The sequence below is a fragment of the Lissotriton helveticus genome, chromosome 7 (genome assembly GCF_964261635.1).
Source record: "Lissotriton helveticus chromosome 7, aLisHel1.1, whole genome shotgun sequence".
Lineage (NCBI taxonomy): Eukaryota > Metazoa > Chordata > Amphibia > Caudata > Salamandridae > Lissotriton > Lissotriton helveticus.
Genome location: NC_136068.1, coordinates 596872304 through 596890823, shown reverse-complemented (window position 1 = coordinate 596890823; position 18520 = coordinate 596872304). Strand labels below are relative to the sequence as shown.

The 18520-nt window shown below is 46.8% G+C and overlaps 1 protein-coding gene and 1 long non-coding RNA gene across 2 annotated transcripts in view; one reads left to right on the top strand and one right to left on the bottom strand.

Moving 5' to 3' along the window:
* Positions 1-18520, top strand: part of LOC144768812 (uncharacterized) — a 150201-nt gene that overhangs the window by 119194 nt on the left and 12487 nt on the right. The gene's annotated exons all lie outside the window — the stretch shown is intronic.
* LOC144768810 (uncharacterized) overlaps positions 11575-18520 on the bottom strand; it is a 163034-nt gene continuing 156088 nt past the window's right edge. Inside the window, exon 13 of the mRNA XM_078652770.1 lies at positions 11575-12541. Coding sequence (XP_078508896.1) covers positions 12416-12541 — 126 coding nt within the window. The 3' untranslated portion in view covers positions 11575-12415. The remainder of the gene's footprint in view (positions 12542-18520) is intronic.

Here is an 18520-nt window from a genome sequence, read left to right as displayed (position 1 = left end):
CCCCCACAATATGGAAAAAGCAGTTCTGAAAATGCACTTGGACTTTTTTATAAGTTAAGCGATTCGAGATGTACGTACATAAACCCCCTTTCGCTCGCCCATGTATAGAACTAACAGCGGAGGTCGACACAGTTTTGAAACCACTCAAATGGTAATCTCTCTTCACCCAAGTCTCTTGTAAACAAATTACATCACTGTTATCCGTAAATAACTTCCAGTCTGGGTTCTCTAATTTTGCCTGTAGACCGGCTATATTCCAGAAGTTGATGGACCATTGTTTGTCGGAATTTTCAACAGAACCACCAATGGTACCTTGGACACTGTCTTGGATAATTACCTTAGGACCACATCCCATGATTTCCCTACCTATAGGGGCTTCTTGACACTTAGGGGACCCGTTAATGTCCTCCAATAGGTTATCCTTAATAATGTTACAAGGATCGCCTCCAGTATCTTCCCGCCTCCCTTCCATGTGATTGTCCCTTGTCAAATTGCTACTTGTGTTGTCAATATTTTCCTTCCCTAAGTCAGAATTACATGCCTCAGTGTTAGAAAGAGAGACATAAAGTCATTTGTTTTCGTCCAGACTGGACAAGGGGTAGAAGAAGTTTGCAAGTGGTATGTCCCAGTATTCCCTCGGATTGTTGTTATGGAGGTGCTTATTAAAGGCCATATGTTGTTGTAAGTTGGCACCCCAATGTTGAGGTAGAAAGTTGTCATACTTGGTGTCATAACTATGAACAAGATGATTTGGAACAGGATATTGTCTGGGTGCATGGTTACGCATCAACGATGGATAATTGGTGGACATTTGTTGATGCGAGGGCATATCATAGGCACTGTGATAACTAGGGACGGCCTGGTTCCGAAATGTGTCAGGTGTATGTGTAGCATCAGATCTGTACTTTGATAAAGGGTGGCGCACAGGTCTCGATGGTGGTTTGTTGGAATGCGTCATCAGGGCTTCAGGGTAAAAATAGCTCAGATTCCGTGTGGATATGCCTCCCTCACATCTCCCGGGGAACCAGTCACTGATGTGTGTTACCAATCTATGATCTTTAAAATTGACTATGATCACATCCCCTTCAATCTGTTTAGGTCGAATACCCACCCAATTACAGCGTCTCACAGAAACGATGTCACCGTTGAGATGCGATGGAAGAGGTCTATTTTTGCTCAGCCAGTGGATTACCTTGTTCTTGAGGCTGGAATTATATTCAGTAATTCCACCTGGCAGAGTCGGGACACCGGTGAGTATAATAACATAATTTGCTGACTCAGGGGGTTAATCAGCCACATTACTAAATTTGGTTTTAGTTGTTCTAGCAGCCCAAAGTGGAGGATCAATTATCTTATGTTCTTTTTTTGATTCTCCTGGATGTAACTTATCTTTATTTGAATTCACGGTAGTTGTGACAATATTACTTGTCACACGACTGTTCCGTGTATTAGCTGCTAAGGTATTATTTTTTGGGATGGTATCAGACTGTGGGCCAGGGTGATTAGTAAACTGATGTTTGTCTACAGTCTGTAGATTACCTGAGTTTTCAAGTGGCTGTTGATATGTTAAGTTTCCCCCCATCCTAATCTGATCCATAACCTCCCCCAACCTTTTAACCCTTTCAATGAGGGGAAGTATTAATGATTTTAGGAGGCCTTCGATGCCCTCCAACAACCCTTCATAATTGGGGGCAGGATTCGGATCAGCCTTCTCTACTTCTGTGATTCTCTTGTGTGGGGGATATATATTGCTAGTAATGAAGGGTGGAAATCTATCCCCCTTTTTTGCCCCTCCCTTTCTTCTCTGTTTCCTTGGCGGAGAACGGTTGACACTTCTAGTCCCTGTGGGTAAAGGTTTTTTGTGCTTTTTATCCGATACGATGGTTGAATGGGCATCCAATACCAGGGGAGTAAACACCGGGGATGGTACATTTATATTGTGGAGGGGTGCCGCTTCTCTGGGCAGGGGAGTACTTAAGTCAACCAGAAAGTTCGATGTTTGAGTAATCTCCAAAGTATTGGAGTCGAGGGGAACTAAGGTGTCATCTAGTTCTATGTGGGTATCTTGAAAAATGAGGGGAATATTGTCCGTGCTAAATAAGTCGGCGTCTGATTCTTTACAGATTGCTGTGTCTAAAGTGATACAGGAATCAACATTCTGTGGTAATATGGGTGGTCGTTTTTTAAGTAGTTCAATGGAAAGTCTGCGTTCTGCACGCCTTTCTGCCAGCGTAATCTCTCGATCCACCTCTCTTTTAGCTCTGGCAAAGTATTTGTCTAATGGACCAAGAATGGATGCCCCTACGGAACTGGGTAAGGAATTTGAATCTGAGGTGGACATTTTTGATGTATGACAATCTCAGTAAACTACATATACATAGAAATATCCCTTATGCAATATAATAATAAAATACAAAGGGCACAAAAAATAAAATGCCAATCTAAATAAAAATATGAATAGTCGATCTTTTGTCGCGGTTACAATACCACAATATCCATGTCCAAGTGTCAAAGGGGGTGGCCCAGCCCAGCCTCCGTCGGCCCCGGACCGCCACAGACGGTCCCGCCCTTGTCCCGGGCTTCTCCCGGGCACGCTCCCGCGCTGCGGGAGGAGACCTTCTCTTAAGTACGTGAACCAATAAAGTGTAGGCGGGGCGTAGTGGACAGGGAGAGCGGCCAGGTAACGTGAGGCGCGGGTTGCCGAGACTTCTGGTCCTTGAAGTCCGGCCCCACTCGCTCGCAGCCCTGGCCAACACACGCTTTGCAGAAATGCACAGTCAAGGCTTTCCAGGTAGTGAAAGAAACGCAGCGGTTCAGGTCGGCAAGATGTCCCCAATGGATCACTATCTCTAGAAGGAGTTGGAAAGGGAAAAAGGGAGCGCAGCTACAATCTACCTACAGCAATCCATATACACACTGGATCTACGAGATATTTGGGAAAGCACTAGATCGCACAACACGTTTAAACAACTGGTTAACAAATCAGTAAGGATCCTCTCGCAAGTAGAGGATAAAGCAACGCTAACCAACAGGGCCCATGGCTGGGCTGTCGCTCAAAGCTACACCGGTGGCTCCCACCAAACCTATCTAGGCGACGGCTTCACTCGGATTATGAAGGAGAAGTTCCTATGACTACTGTTGGGCATCCTTCCACCATTATATCATCTGCCCCCGTGGAAACACCCTCAAACAATAACTAACTGTTGCCTATGTGGGGATTCAAAAGAGGATATTCTTCATCTACTATGCATCTGCAAGGAACTGGATAAGGAGCGCAGATCCCTATTAAAGGAGGATATTCTTCATCTAATATGCATCTGCAAGGAACTGGATAAGGAGCGCAGATCCCTATTAAAACCTGGCATAAAGGAATCAGGAATAAGAACATGCAGGCAGGCGGTTAAAGCATGCTTCGACTGTAAAAATATCCAACTAGCGTGTCGCCTTGTCAAATTTCTAGATAAAGCAGGAAAAAAGCTGAACTCTAGCAGGGAGTAATCAGACGAAGACGTTTTATGCCGTACTTAAGACTCACTGCCTTTTGACAAGAAACAACGGAAAACCAGCATTAGTTGAAATCATATAAACGCAAAACTTTGAACTCTTCTATCTTTTATTTTGTTTTAGCAGTTCACTTTTTAAACCTGGAGGCTTATGAAATGAAACACGCCACTCCACAAACTAAGCCCTGACCTTTGATCACTCGGCTGTGGCTATTTTACCACAACACCCCACATTCTTTTTAAACATGTTTGTACATTTGAAACTGTTTTTTATCTTTCAATACATTGATTTTACGGTTGCAATGGTTTTATGTAATCACGCAATAAAGGCTATTATTATTATTAAAATAGAACCACCATTTCCAAGTGTTTTTGGAAAGCGGTCAGTGCCAAGGCAACAGCCCTGGCCATGACACATTGTCATGCAGATGTGCATTCCCCAAAGTCTGCCTGCCCAGTATCAAGAACTTGTTCATGTAAACTCATCTATGGTTAAGGGCCTGCAAAAGTTCAGCCCTTCATAAGATTGTACAAGTTTCACCAGGGAAATGTCTTCTGAACTTTGAATACTATCATTAGTAGATCCTCCCAAGTTCCAGTTCTTTGCGACCATTGCGCCTGTATCCATGTGCAGTCTTCCATTTGGAATCGACCAGTGCATAACCTACCTCACTGTTAGAGACTGAGATGTTCGGTAAAGGGGACTCTATCAGTTTTTGCCCCAAGGACTCTTGAGTCTTTTGAGGATGGAGGTGAGATTTTGGCACTTCAGATTGAGAAGCAATTGTGTGGTTTGCATCCTTCGGCCTTACTTTAGACAAAATGTTTTCCCAATGCCCAGCAAGTCATCCAGATATGAATTAGCGTGGGTTGCTTGATGGCATAAGTGTGACACCACCACCGATAGACATTTTGTAAAGACCTTTATAAGAGACTTGTCCGGAAGGAGTAGTTTCTTACCTGTTACTCCAGTTATATAGGTCTATAATAATAATTCCCCTTGGGCCCTACTCTACCCTGTAGTTTTGTGTATCTATGTTATAGTCATAATCTAGTGAATAGTCCCGCTCATGTGCGGGGACCCCGGAGCAATAAAAAATAATCTCTTAAGCTGTCTTCTTTGCAGTACTGCATAGACACTTAAGAGAGAATTAAAGACAGATAATGCAGCCTATACATGCAAGGCTACACTGTCCAGTACTTCAACTAGAAATGCAAGGATATTCCACCAATATCACACTTAGACCTGTCTGCCAGGTTTCACCATGGAGAACACTTCCCCCTTCACCAAATCCTTGGCATGATAGAGAGGAAGGACAGGACAGACAAGCCCCCATAGGCTGCCATCGTGTGGCTTAAAAAGGGATACCGTGCCTTTAAGGAAACTTTCCAGAACTCTCCTGGTATCCCAGAATGCACAGCAACTCCCTCCACTTTCAGTTCTTTTTGGAGGTGCATCAGCTAGACCTGTACCATTCATCATTTCATCATTTTCTCCACCGGGGAGGAGGGCGGGCGCTTATGACTATAACCGAGATACCCCTACTACAGAACTGGAGTTATAGGTAAGAAACTACTCCTTCTGTGGTAGGGGATCTCTGTGTATAGTCATAATCTAGTGAATAGAATGGCAAGCCCATCCAAAAAACAACCCGGCGGTGGAGAAAAAAGACAACACCACTATTATGCGAACAGATTTCGCAGCGAAGCCTGTCTGACCTGAGTATCTGTTCTGGCATCAGAGTCCAGACAGTAATGCTTAGCAAAGGTATGGACCGACTTCCAAGTGGCAGCCTTGCAGATCTCTGCAATGGGAACATTATTAAACAAAGCTGTTGTGGCCGCTTTGCCCCTGGTGGAATGAGCCTTAGGCTTACCCCCTAAGGTCTTATTCGCTTTCTGATAAAGCTGGATACAAGACACAATCCACCTAGAGATAGATTGCTTCGAAGTAGCCAGACCAGTCCTAACCGACCCATAGTTGACAAACAATTGGTCGGACCTGCGAATGTCTTTGGTTTTATCCAGATAGAATTTCAACACCCTTCTAACATCCAGGGAATGAAGAGACCTTTCCGCTGGAGTGGAAGGATTGTGGAAAAAAGTCAGTAAAGTTATAGTCTGATTAACATGAAAATCAGAAATTACCTTGGGAAGGAACTTAGGGTGAGTACGCATAACAACCTTAGCAGCATCAAACACAGTATAAGGTTATTGGCAACACAATGCCTGAATCTCACTCACCCTGCGGGCAGATGTAATGGCCACGAGGAACGCCGCCTTCCAAGACAGGTGCTGCAGCGAAGCCTTGTGAATAGGCTCGAAAGGTTCCTTCATCAGCCTGGACAGCACCACATTCAGTTCCCATGCAGGCGAAGGAAGCCGAACAGGAGGGAACACCTTCTTCAACCCTTCCAAAAAATCCTTAATCACAGGAATCTGGAAGAAGGACGTCTGCGAAGGGCATTTTCTGTAAGCAGTCAATGCAGCCAGATGAACCTTAATGGAATGGAAATTAAGGCCAGACTGAGCTAGATGCAGAAGGTATGGAAGGATGACATCCTCCTTGCAGGTCGTCGGATCATAGTTCTTAGACATACACCAGATGCAGAATCTCTTCCATTTGTAAGCATAATAGGTCCTAGTAGACGGCCTCTTAGCCTCCTTCAATATGTCCATGCAATCCTCAGGAAGATTTAAGTGGCCATATTGCACTATCTCAGGAGCCATGCCGCCAAACTGAATGACGAGAGGTTGGGGTGCACCATCTGCCCTCCGAACTTCGTGAGAAGGTGCGGCCGACACGGCAGCCGCCGATGAGGCAGGATCGAACGATGAAGCAGGTTCGTGAACCACCACTGTCTGGGCCATTCCGGAGCAATGAGGATCATCCGCGCCCGGGACTGGGCCAGCTTGATGAGCACCGCCAGAATCACGGGAATGGGTGGAAAAGCGTACAGAAAGCCGTTCGACCAGCTGATCCATAACGCGTTCCCCAGAGTCCCTGGTTAGTAATACCTCGAGGCGAAGTCGCGGCATTTGCTGTTTTCGGCGGTGGCGAACAGATCAACGTCTGAGGTGCCCCACATGGCGAAGATGTCGTCGAGCACCTCGTCGTTTAGGACCCACTCGTGGTTTTCTTGAAGCAACCTGCTGAGGGCGTCCGCCTGAACATTCTGCACACCGGGCAGATGAGTGGCCGTTATCGTCAGTCCTCTGGCTAGCAGCCAGTGCCGGATCGTCTGCGCCTCCTGTGACAGTGTGCGCGATCTTGTGCCCCCCTGCTTGTTGAGGTAATACATCGTGGTCGTATTGTCCGTCTGTACAAGCAAGGAGTTGGTCTGGAAGGACGGAAGAAAGGCCTTCAGTGTCAAGTGAACCGCTCTGAGTTCCAAGAAATTGATGTGATACGTGGACTCCTCCGGAGACCACGTTCCTTGGATCTGTAGATGGTCTGAATGCGCTCCCCAGCCCAGGAGAGACGCATCCGTCACGATAGTCTGAGTCTGGATATCCTTGTGGAAAGGAACCCCTCGGAGTAGATTCTCTGCCGAGCACCACCATCTCAAGGACTGTTGGGCATGAAGAGACAACTGGATCCTGTCGTCCCAGCACCTTGTCCTCTGGTCCCATTGATCCTCCAAGCATTCCTGCAGCGGCCCCATGTGCAGGCGCGCATGTTGTGTGAGGACGATAAAAGAGGCCATCGACCCCAGTAGAGAAGACACCGTCCTCACTGTTGTAGATGGAGCAGCTATGAGAGCATGAGCCTTTCGAAGGAGTGATAAGCGTCTCTCCTCCGAAGGAGACACGCTTGCTGACAGCGTATTGATGGAGGCTCCCAAGTACTGCAGGCACTGGACCGGGATCGGAACAGACTTGGACATATTTATGTGCAACCCCAGCCGATTCAGCAGGACGGCTGTCCTGATGAAGTGCATTTGTGCTTCCTGGAAGTTGGAGGCCTTGATCAACCAGTCCTCCAGGTACGGGTAGACAAACACCTTGTTCTTTCGCAGGTGCGCTGCCACCACAGCCATGCACTTGGAAAACATCCTGGGTGCAGACTTCAGTCCAAATGGTAGCAAGGTGTACTGATAGTGATTGGTGCCGACGAGGAAGCGCAGGAACTTCCGGTGTTTCCGTGCAATGGGCATATGGAAGTACGCATCTTGCAGATCTATCGCGCAAAGCCAGTCTCCCCTTTGCAGCTGAGGGTAAATCTGGTGCAAAGACAGCATGCAAAACTTTTCCCTGCGAATCCACTTGTTTGCTTGTCGCAAATCCAGAATGGGCCTGAACTCGTTCTTGTCCTTCTTCCGCACCAGGAAGAAGCGCGAGTAAAGGCCCTTTCCCCTTTGAGACAGAGGGACGTCTTCTATCGCCCTTTTTCTTAACAGGGTGTCGGCCTCCACCTGGAGCTCGCACAGCCGGAACTGCGAGCCAACCGGTGGAATCGCTGGAGGCGGACTGGTGAACCGAAGACGGTATCCATTGCAAACAATATTCAGCACCCACTTGTCTTGAGTAATGTTTCTCCACTCTGCCAGGTAATGTTGGATGCTTCCCCCCACCGGAGTGGGTAACGGATGAGGGGGAAGAAGCACCTCAGGGCCTAGACCCAGCCGGGCCTTTGGTCGCAGATGAAGCCTGCTGACCACCACGGGCCCTCTGGCGCTTTTGGAACGGGTGCCGCTGTAATTGTTGCTGCGGTTGTTGCTGCCCAGCCTGTCGACCTTGCCCTCTACCTTGTGCCCTGTACCGTCTCTGGAACGAGCGGAAGGTCTTCTTCTGTTCCTTTGATTTTCCAATCCGACAGCCGTCAAGGTCTCCGCCTCCGCGTTCATGCGGGCCATCTCCTCGTCCGCATGTTTCCCAAAGAGGGTCTCGCCAGAGAAGGGTAGATTGGCAACCCTCTGCTGCGCCTCGGGTTACAAGGACGTCAGACGCAGCCAGGCGTGGAGCCTCAGGTTGACCCCATGACAGTATCCGTGCGATGCCAGGAGTGAGGAATCCACACCCGAGCTGATCACCTGGTTGGAGACCATCAGTCCTTCATTAAGGATTTCTTGAAAATCCTCCCTGTTATCCCGGGGAAGGAGTTCCACGAACCGTGGGAGGGACTCCCAGAGGGACCGATCATAACGTCCCAACAAGGCTGAGGCACTCGCGGCCTTCATAGACGTGGAGGCCACCCCGCAGACCTTCCTGCCTGCCTAATCCATCCAGCGGCTCTCCTTGTCAGGAGGCACTGTCGATGACGGGGTGATGGCGTGCTGCTTCCTCGCCGCCGTCACAATTACTGAGTCCGGCGCAGGGTCCAAGCGAAGAAACGCAGGATCCGAGGCAGGGGCCCGATACTTCTTTTGCAGCCTGGAAGGCGCTGATTTCGTAACCGCAGGGGTGAGAAAGAGCTCCATGGCGGGTTTCACCAGCCCTGGCACCAACGGCAACAAGGGGCGAGACAACTGCTTCTCGTGCAGGGTCCCGAAGATGACAGAAGTTAAGGGCGCGGGCACCGTGAGTGTGATGCCCAGCTTAGCCGCTCCTCGCAGCAACACCTCCTGGAAGGAGACAATGTCGTCTATCGGGGACACCCTCGTCCGAGGGGAGTCCGACAGGGTCGGCGAGTAGTCCCTGGCACTGGACAAATCCGTGTGGCAGGATCTAGACCTGTTCCTCCTACGGCGCCGTCTGGACCTCGTAGACAAGCGACAGCGACTCCTGGACCTACCTCTCCGTCTTGAGCGAGACCTCGACCTCCGCAGCCTCGGCGGTCCGCGGGCCGGAAAGGAGGGCGCTGTGGAGGCCGAACCGGGAGCCTAGGTTGTGGCTGCCCCATAGGCGGTGTCGGCAAATGAGGTAGCGACATAGACCTTGGCGGAGACGGTGGAGGAGGACGGTGAGGAGGAACCGGAGGTGGTGGAGGAGGAGTCGGAGGTTGAGGCAGTGGAGGAGGAGTCGGGGTACGTGGAGGAGGATCCACGGGTAAAGGAGGAGGTGTAGGCAACCTCGGTTTGGAGGGTGAGTAGACTTGAGAGTACTCCGAGCCAGGAGACTCTCCCACTCTCCTTCTCTTCTTCTTCTGACCAGAGGGGGGCGATCTCGAGGCCCTACCCCTCGTAGACGAGCGATGGCGCCGCCACGACCGTGTGCTCGCTGAAGCCGAGGACTCCGTCCTGGTCCTAGAACGTCTAGGCTTCCTCATCGACGCTGAGCGTCCTTTCGACGTCGACGAGCGTCTCCTTGACATAGACGAACGTCTCCTCTACGTCGACGAGGGTCTGCTCGGCGTCGATGGTCGGCACTTCGACGTCGACGGTCGGTGCCTCGACGTCGATCGTCCCCTCGACGACGACGATCTCCTCGGCGTTGACGACCTCCGTCTCGACGCTGATCTTCGTCTCGACGTCTCTGACCTACGTGTCGACCGGCGGTGTCGCCTCGACGGCGAGTGCCGGCGTCTTGACCCCTCTCGACGTCGATGATGGCTCGACGACGAATCAGTCCTCGACGTCGAACTCGTCGGAGGTCTCGACGTCAGTCCCCTCGACGTCAACGGCGCTTCGACCCAGAGCCCTGGGGAGACGGGGAACAGACTGTGGTCATTCCTTTCGACGCCGACGTCAAGGCTATCGACGTCGGCGGAGACCGATGGCGTTTTCTGGCCTTTTCCTTACTGGGGAGCCCCCCTGAGGCCGCCGCACGGGCAGAGGAAGGAGCCCCTTCATGCCCAGACCCGCCTTGTCGTTGCTGCCTTCCCTGCTCCAAGCCTTGGAGCCTGGTCTTCTCCCTGTCCTTCAGGGTCCTTTTAGGGAACTGTAGACAGATATCACACTCCTCAGGAACATGAGAAGAAGGCAGGCACAGGATGCACACCCTGTGAGGATCCGATTTTGCCTTTTTCCTGGACCACTCATGACATTTATCAAGTAAGGCAGGCATATTTGATAAAAGAGCAGCCAAAACACCAGAGAAACTCCAGCAAAGATGAGAAGAGGCAAAAACACGTTGAGTGAACACACTCTAACACTTTAAAAGTGCACAATTTGTAGAAAAACCCAAAAAAGGGAGAGCTCAATGCTCCAGGGTCCTGCTAGCAGGAGCCGGAAAAAATAACTGAAAGTTGAGGGAGTTGCTGTGCATTCTGGGATACCAGAGTTCTGGAAAGTTTCCTTAAAGGCTCGGTATCCCTTTTTAAGCCACATAATGGCAGCCTATTGGGGCTTGTCTGTCCTGTCCTTCCTCTCTATCATTCCAAGGGTTTGGTGAAGGGGGGAAGTGTTCTCCATGGTGAAACCTGGCAGACAGGTCTAAGTGTGATATTGGTGGAATATCCTTGCATTTCTAGTTGAAGTACTGGACAGTGTATCCTTGCATTTATAGGCTGCATTATCTGTCTTTAATTCTCTCTTAAGTGTCTATGCAATACTGCAAAGAAGACAGCTTAATAGATTATTTTTAATTGCTCCGGGGTCCCCGCACATGAGCGGGACTATTCACCAGATTATGACTATACACAGAGATCCCCTACTACAGAAAGGGATTTACAGTAAACTTATAATGTTTGGCACTTGCCAAACATCTCAGCTACTGTCAATGTGCACAATGCTTTGGGGTGGGAAATAAACAGGATTGAGTTTGAATCAGTCAGTCAATCTAGTGAGTTTCCCATATAAGGTTTAATTTTATTAGGTCAAAGAGTGGTACACTTGGAAATTAGGTTTTACTTGCAGTTAGCTGGCTAAAATCGTTCTGGTATTTAGCTTCTAAGAACCTTTCTGAAAATGAAGTGCAAATCATGCCAGTGTTATTAGGTTTTGAAATTCCAAATTACATAGACAGACACTTTAGGAAAACACAAGAAACAGAGGAAGAGAAACAGAGCTGTGGCGAGGGGAAAAGGCAGGCTTAGAGAGAGAGAAGGATGAGCAAAGCAGGAGTAAGCCATCCAGAGAAAAGAAAACAAACCTATACACAAGAAGAAAACTGAATAAACGAACAGTCCTGCTATATGAGCAGGAATGTGCAACACTTTAATCATCCTTAAGCATTCGTCCGCACAACCCTGTAGGATTAAAATTAATAACAAATGTTTATTGAATGACAGTAAAAGGAGGACACAATGCCACCCACACACCTTTTCCATGTCGCTCCTGTTCACAATTGCACAAAGTCCCGGTTACAGAGATGGCAGCTGGAACTGCTAACACACTGACACACTTTTGCATCACATTAAAAGGCACCTTTAAAAATGCAGGTTTAACAGCTAAAAACAAGTCAAAGTATTGCGAATGTTCAAAAGAACCCTCACTTGGTAACCAAACAAAGTAAATTACTCCCATATTCTGTGGCAGGGATTGATGTATTCATTTAGCTACATAGCCTGGCTGAGTCCACCTCAGACATGTTGGCCTTCAGGTCTACTGCTAGTTAAAGAATGAAAACCTCTGATAAAGAAAAATCCTTGTGTCCCTACCACTCGCTAAATGTAACCATTTCCCAACTTGGTAGTCAATATGACCTTGTCACTGTGACCCAGAGTTTGAGAGGATCCCTTGATATTTCCCAATGTAAATGCTGATTTTGTGAGAGATTTTGCAGTTGCTAGTTGTATCATTTGTCCTGTGGTGCCGTTTCATTATTGAGATACCACGTGTCCTTAAGTCATCTGCTGCAATGCATGTGGGGCACACAATTTATAAAAACAATATTTTACAGATTCCAGTTACGAGATTGATTTGATGCTTGATTGGCTTTATCTAAATGGTTACACCCACAATGAATGGGCTCATGTAAAAACATAGGAATAAAAATAGTCCTTTAACACAGCAATCTTGGCCTTCCTTGTTAACCTTGAAAGCTTGTGTGCCATGTTTGTTTAGATGATCCACTCTATTCCCCAAGTAAGATCACAGCATGGCCTCGGGCCTGGAGTAAAGATGAGTGGTGAAGCAGTGGTTGCAGACGCGGACAGCCTTGGAGTGTCCAAAATGTGGCAAAGGCACCATGTGTGCGGAGCATCTTGAGCAAAATATCTGGAACAGAAAGAGACAAATAGGGCAAATAGTCAGAAGGTCAAAGAATACTTAGTCATGAATAGAAGTAATGTTCACTCTTCAATTAGATCTATGAGGAAATGCAGAGGGAGTAACATAAAGTTACACCTTGTAACTGTAGGTCTGGTATTTATGTAGGAAGCGTAATTCTGAATACCTGGTATCAGCAGTTCTGCCTTCTTCAGTGAATTCGCTTAATGCTTAATTAATTAATTAATTGTGGAGAAATTAAGGTTCCATTGGCCTATTAACTTTTAAAATGTACTCTTGTAAAAGTTTTGATTAGTGGTGAATTGTCATGCAGTACACACTCTGGAGCTATTCAGTCTGAAAATGTACTGTGTTCCTAATTGTCTAGTGTTGTGCATGCATATGATTCCGACTGTGCATTCAGTCCAACTGGAGAGTACTGGACCTGGTGTGAGGGTGCACTAGAGCAAGGTTCTGAAATTCAGAGACATCTGTTGAATTGTTTGCATCATGGGCATGTTCAATTCTTTGCACAGGATATACAGATCTGGCCTCGCTCAGTGGGTGATGGTTTGATGGGGGTGCACATGTGCTAGTTTCTTAAGGAACCTTTTTGGACCCATGTGGAAGAGCATAGTGTTCGGCAGTCAGGCGGAGGAGGATCATGAGAGTCTTTTATTAGATGCTTTGTGGAGGCGTTTACAGATGCATGTTCAGGCAACCAGAGCATACACACATCTGACTGCTACACATTTATGCTGCTTAGCTCAGTGATGTGTATTATTTATATATATATATATATATATATATGTATATATATATATATCAATGCTCGAAGGTGTCCACCTTTGAGTACCACGCGAACAGCAGCTTGGTTTATGTATAGGTGAGGACGGGGATCCACTCGTAGACGCCGCTCCGTACGGGATCTGCCCGACGCGTTTCGAAGCTCCATATGCTTCTCTTCAGGGGCTTTAACGGAAGCGGTGTGCGCAACCGCCGACCCACTTCCCCATTTTATATATAACACACCCACCGATGGGAGGCTCAAATGAGACTGTGCATTCTGGGAAGTATTGTCCGGGAAGCACACAATCAAGTCCTGTATGGACTCCACAAGTGGGCCCGTCCTCGATTCCAAGTACGACTGCTGCTTCACTTTAGTGACCCCCAGGGTACCGGGGTGGTGCATACTCCGCGGCTGGACGGCCGCGTATAAATCAATGCTCGAAGGTGTCCACCTTTGAGTAGCACGCGAACAGCAGCTTGGTTTATGTATAGGTGAGGACGGGGATCCACTCGTAGACGCCGCTCCGTACGAGATCTGCCCGACGCGTTTCGAAGCTCCATATGCTTCTCTTCAGGGGCTTTAACGGAAGCGGTGTGCGCAAGCCGCGGAGTATGCACCACCCCGGTACCCTGGGGGTCACGAAAGTGAAGCAGCAGTCGTACTTGGAATCGAGGACGGGCCCACTTGTGGAGTCCATACAGGACTTGATTGTGTGCTTCCTGGACCACACTTCCCAGAATGCACAGTCTCATTTGAGCCTCCCATCGGTGGGTGTGTTATATATAAAATGGGGAAGTGGGTCGGCGGTTGCGCACACCGCTTCCGTTAAAGCCCCTGAAGAGAAGCATATGGAGCTTCGAAACGCGTCGGGCAGATCCCGTACGGAGCGGCGTCTACGAGTGGATCCCCGTCCTCACCTATACATAAACCAAGCTGCTGTTCGCGTGCTACTCAAAGGTGGACACCTTCGAGCATTGATATATATATATATATATATATATATATATATATATATCTCAGGATGCCGATAACATGGAATTTGCTTTGTAATGTTTTGCAGCAGTAGCTGGAGGTGTGCAGGGATGCGTCGGAGACTTGCTTGTTTTCTGCCCTTATGTCTTGCATGTTCTTCGGTGCGCTAGGGTGTTGAGTTGCTGAGAGGCAGGGGATGGGAAGGAGTACTGTGGGACAGCGTTTCAAGGAGGGAAGGTAGATTGGAGATTTGGCTTAGCAGTCCCAAGACGGCCCAGAAGGACGCCTGGAGTACCGACGGCCAGAGCGGTGCTCCATTTACCTGCGCTGCAGCCAGGTGAGGTGGAGTTTTTCTCTCCTGCCCAATAGCCAGGAGAAGGATGTTACCTAGGATACCTAGGTGAAAAAATCCGTTCTTTCTTATTTCACTATTTTTTTAGCAGTAGCGATTCCGGTCCTGATGAAAGCAGCGGACACCTTCTAGGGTCCACTAGCCTGCAGAAACATGTTGACCCGACACAATATATGGTAGCTATTTGTTAAAAACTACTATCATCACACTCATTTTATTGCTTTGGAAGCAGAGAGGTTTCTATTAAATGTCTTTTTGCATCTTTCCTATCCAATTTTAGTCTCCTAATGCACTTTATCACCATTTTTCACTCACATTCACGCACTGCTTAACAGTTGTTACCTCATGCCCAAACAGTTTCTTAATTTCACTGGGCCACACACCTTTGGTTAATTAACAACTATAACAAAGTGGTTGCAACATCTTCCCTTCTTGGTGTGAAGGATCCCAGATGATGACAAGGGCGGTCTCGATCGTCAGCTGATGGGTATTTTTTCACATGTAGAAAGTACCCTGTTGACCACTGTTACGTCACACTCTGATACACAATATTCTCTGATATATGTGTCTCTATTTATGGTTTTCCTTGTTGTCAGATACTCAGTCAGCTAACAGACTTTATTTCCCCCTTTTTCCCCCCTTTTGACCCACAGTTACTTTGTGTTTGTTTAAATTAGCAGTTCCAAACCAGATCGAAGAGCGCAGGGGAGGATCGTAGTCTTACATGCAGTAGGGGCTCTAGGGCAATGTCTGGTGGTGTGGGGCGAACGAGGGGCGATTTGTTGTGGAATTGACACTGGCATGGTGTTTAGACGAAGGTATGGAGCAAAGGCTATGGCGTTTCAGCTGCTATCATTGCTTCGTAAGACGCTTGGTCAATTGGGCGTGCCCTCAGCAGAAAATGATACACATTTTGTCTGCATTGGTGCAGCATCGGAGCAGGGAATAGAGGCTGGGCGCTTGACGACGTCATGCGTTTGGGGAGCTGGTCCTTGGAGTCCTACAGGCTCTATGTGCGGGTCTTGGGTGATGAGGAAAGAGCAGTGGGGCAGGCTCTTTTGTTTAATTTCAGGTTCAGTGGCAGGTCCAGTGGCAGAGGGAGGACGTGGTCATCTGGTTGGTTGGCCACTCTTTCATCGAGTGGGTAGAGATACAAGCTCATCAGAGGAGCTTTGGGGCCAAATTAGGTTTTGATAAACATTTGTTTCCTCATACAAGAACTCATGGCATCCACTCCACCTCGAAAAAGCCCAAGTTTGACATTTTGTGTGCCACGAAGCATTGTAGAACTCCACTGATGGACTTGTTGCAAATGAAGGCAAATTGGCCCAGCTGTTCTGTGTTGTGGACAGAGTTTATGTCAAGAAGGATTGTAGACATCACACCTCTCTGGATTGTGAATTCGAAAAGAACGCAAGCAGTTTGATGAATCCAAAAAGTTAAAACAACGCTAGAAATGTGGTGTCTGCAAGAGTACTCTGTCTCTATAACTTCAGATACCTTTCTTGTACTCCAATCATTAAGCTAACCCTTAGCCTGTAAACATGAGTAATGGGTCAAAATAAATATATATGTTTGAATGCTTCACAGATATCGACTTGTGTGGTGGTGTAGCTGGGCCTTCACATGTCCGGAATTTACAAAGATGTGTGCTTATGTGACAGTGAGAATGGCGTATGTACATTAAACCAGAGAACGACTCAAACATGCAAGTGTCTGAACGTTGCATGGATGTATGTTTGTCAGTACTACAAATTGTGTTATTCGGATATGCAGTCTATATGGCGTGCCTCACCTGGCAAAAAGATGTGGTTTCTGATTGGAAGGGAATCTGTATACAATAAGTCATAAGTGCAACTTTGTAAAAGTTTGCAAAGTTCTAGAGAGACACAAACACTTCCGTCTTTCCTGCCCTTCCCTTTCTCCAGCTTTACAGAATTCACCAGATAGACATCAACAACTGGCCCAGCCATGAAACCTGTTTGCATCTTTGCATCAGAAGAAATTATTCTTCTGCAAAGTTTCTTGATGTAAATGAAGCCAATATCTTCTTTGTGTTCTAAAGTTAATTCTCGAATCTAAGCTATCACATCCAAGGGGAGAGTAGCCAGGCAGCAGCTGTCACTTGAGCCAACATTCTACCTTCCACAGAATGCACAGTACCATACAACAGTAATTAACCCACATACATAACACTTCCCCCTTCCATAACGAACAAAGGCTGCTCGATGCCCCTCAGCCATATATTAACTCTACACAATCTTTAAGCCTTATCAGATGGAGTCAAACTCGCTGAGTTTAGACAAAGACTCTTCTGTCATCATTTTTCTCGACCCAAGTTTACCTTCCGTTCCTGAACTGTGATTTTTCTCACACCATCCCTTCCACTAGTAATGTTTCAGCAGACAGCCATATAACCATACCACATTATCCACATAACATCATTGGTATGTTCAAAAACAAAAATATTGCCATTCACATTGTTTGCAATGTCGGTCAAAAGTATTGGGACGCCCTTATCAAACACAATTTCTTCAACTACAACTAATCCACTTTGCCAAACCTTTCCTTCTTCATTTCTACCGGACAAATCATTGACATGCTTCTGATCTCCATCACCTTTGCTTCTTTGCCCAATCTTCATTCAATTGAGTATGAACTCTTCCACGCAGGACAAAAATGAAATTTAGCTCTAGATTTGTGTGGTGTTGTGCAATACAACCACAACTTCTGATTGCTAACGTAAAATCTCCCCTTCACATAATATCATCTGCAGATTTTTCTTCAACATCTATTCCAATATTTCCTTTAACCAGTACAATGCAGAAAATACACTGATGTTCTTATGTGTTAAATGCCATGTCATGCTAGGTACCACTTCATGTAAAGGTTACTCCAGCTTGACTCTATTGTTTGTAACCACAAAACCAGATTAATCATCTCACACTAGCACATATGCAGTACAGTAAAATACCAAGGGATGCTCATAAGAATCACTTCTAAGCCACTGTAAGCAATAGTCCATCATAGACAAGCATGCACAAATCCTAATTAAGTAACTGGCCAAAGATTGTCCAATGCCACCCTCCTCCAAAGTACATTGGGCACTTCAAATACTTGCAGCGGTACCTCAATAGACATATGAGACATATGACATAATAAACATGCTAAAAAAAAATTGACCAACGTTTCAACACTCCAATCTACCGGCAATTCATTCAAACTCTTCGTTTAATCACACTTGTGTCATTACTTGTAAATAGGTGACAAAATTATACAAAATTATACGCTTAACACATGTGTGAGACGAGAACAAACCCTTCATTCACTCCACTTCACCCCAACCCAAACGCAAGTCCATCTTATCCTTGATAGGTCAACCTCTACATATATACTCTGTAATCCTTTAAAAAAATCTGCTTTTTTCTTTCTTTCTGTCCATTACTCTTACGCCAAGCATTCATTCATTACATGTGGATACACATAGTCAATCTCATCCTTACATTCACCAAGCTGATCTTTCATCAACTGTGTCAATAAACTACCAGCTGTGATATTAAGAGCAACAGTAACATATTCTTGCGACAGGTGCAACCACTTGCCTCTTTGTAGGGCTAGGTTATTAATAAATCCACTTAAAACTTGTGATCAGTGGGCACCACAAATTAAGATCCCAAAATATATAGTCTATATGTGTCACTCTGCTCCCTACACAGTCTACTGAAGAAACCAGAATCCTCTGCCTAAAAACAATACTTGCACTCAGATGCATGCAATATCTTACACGTGAAATAAAGTCTTTCTCATCTTCCATCTTTCACTAGCATCAACCAAATCCACCAAATCATGCCACAACCAATGGACTCTGCATCCT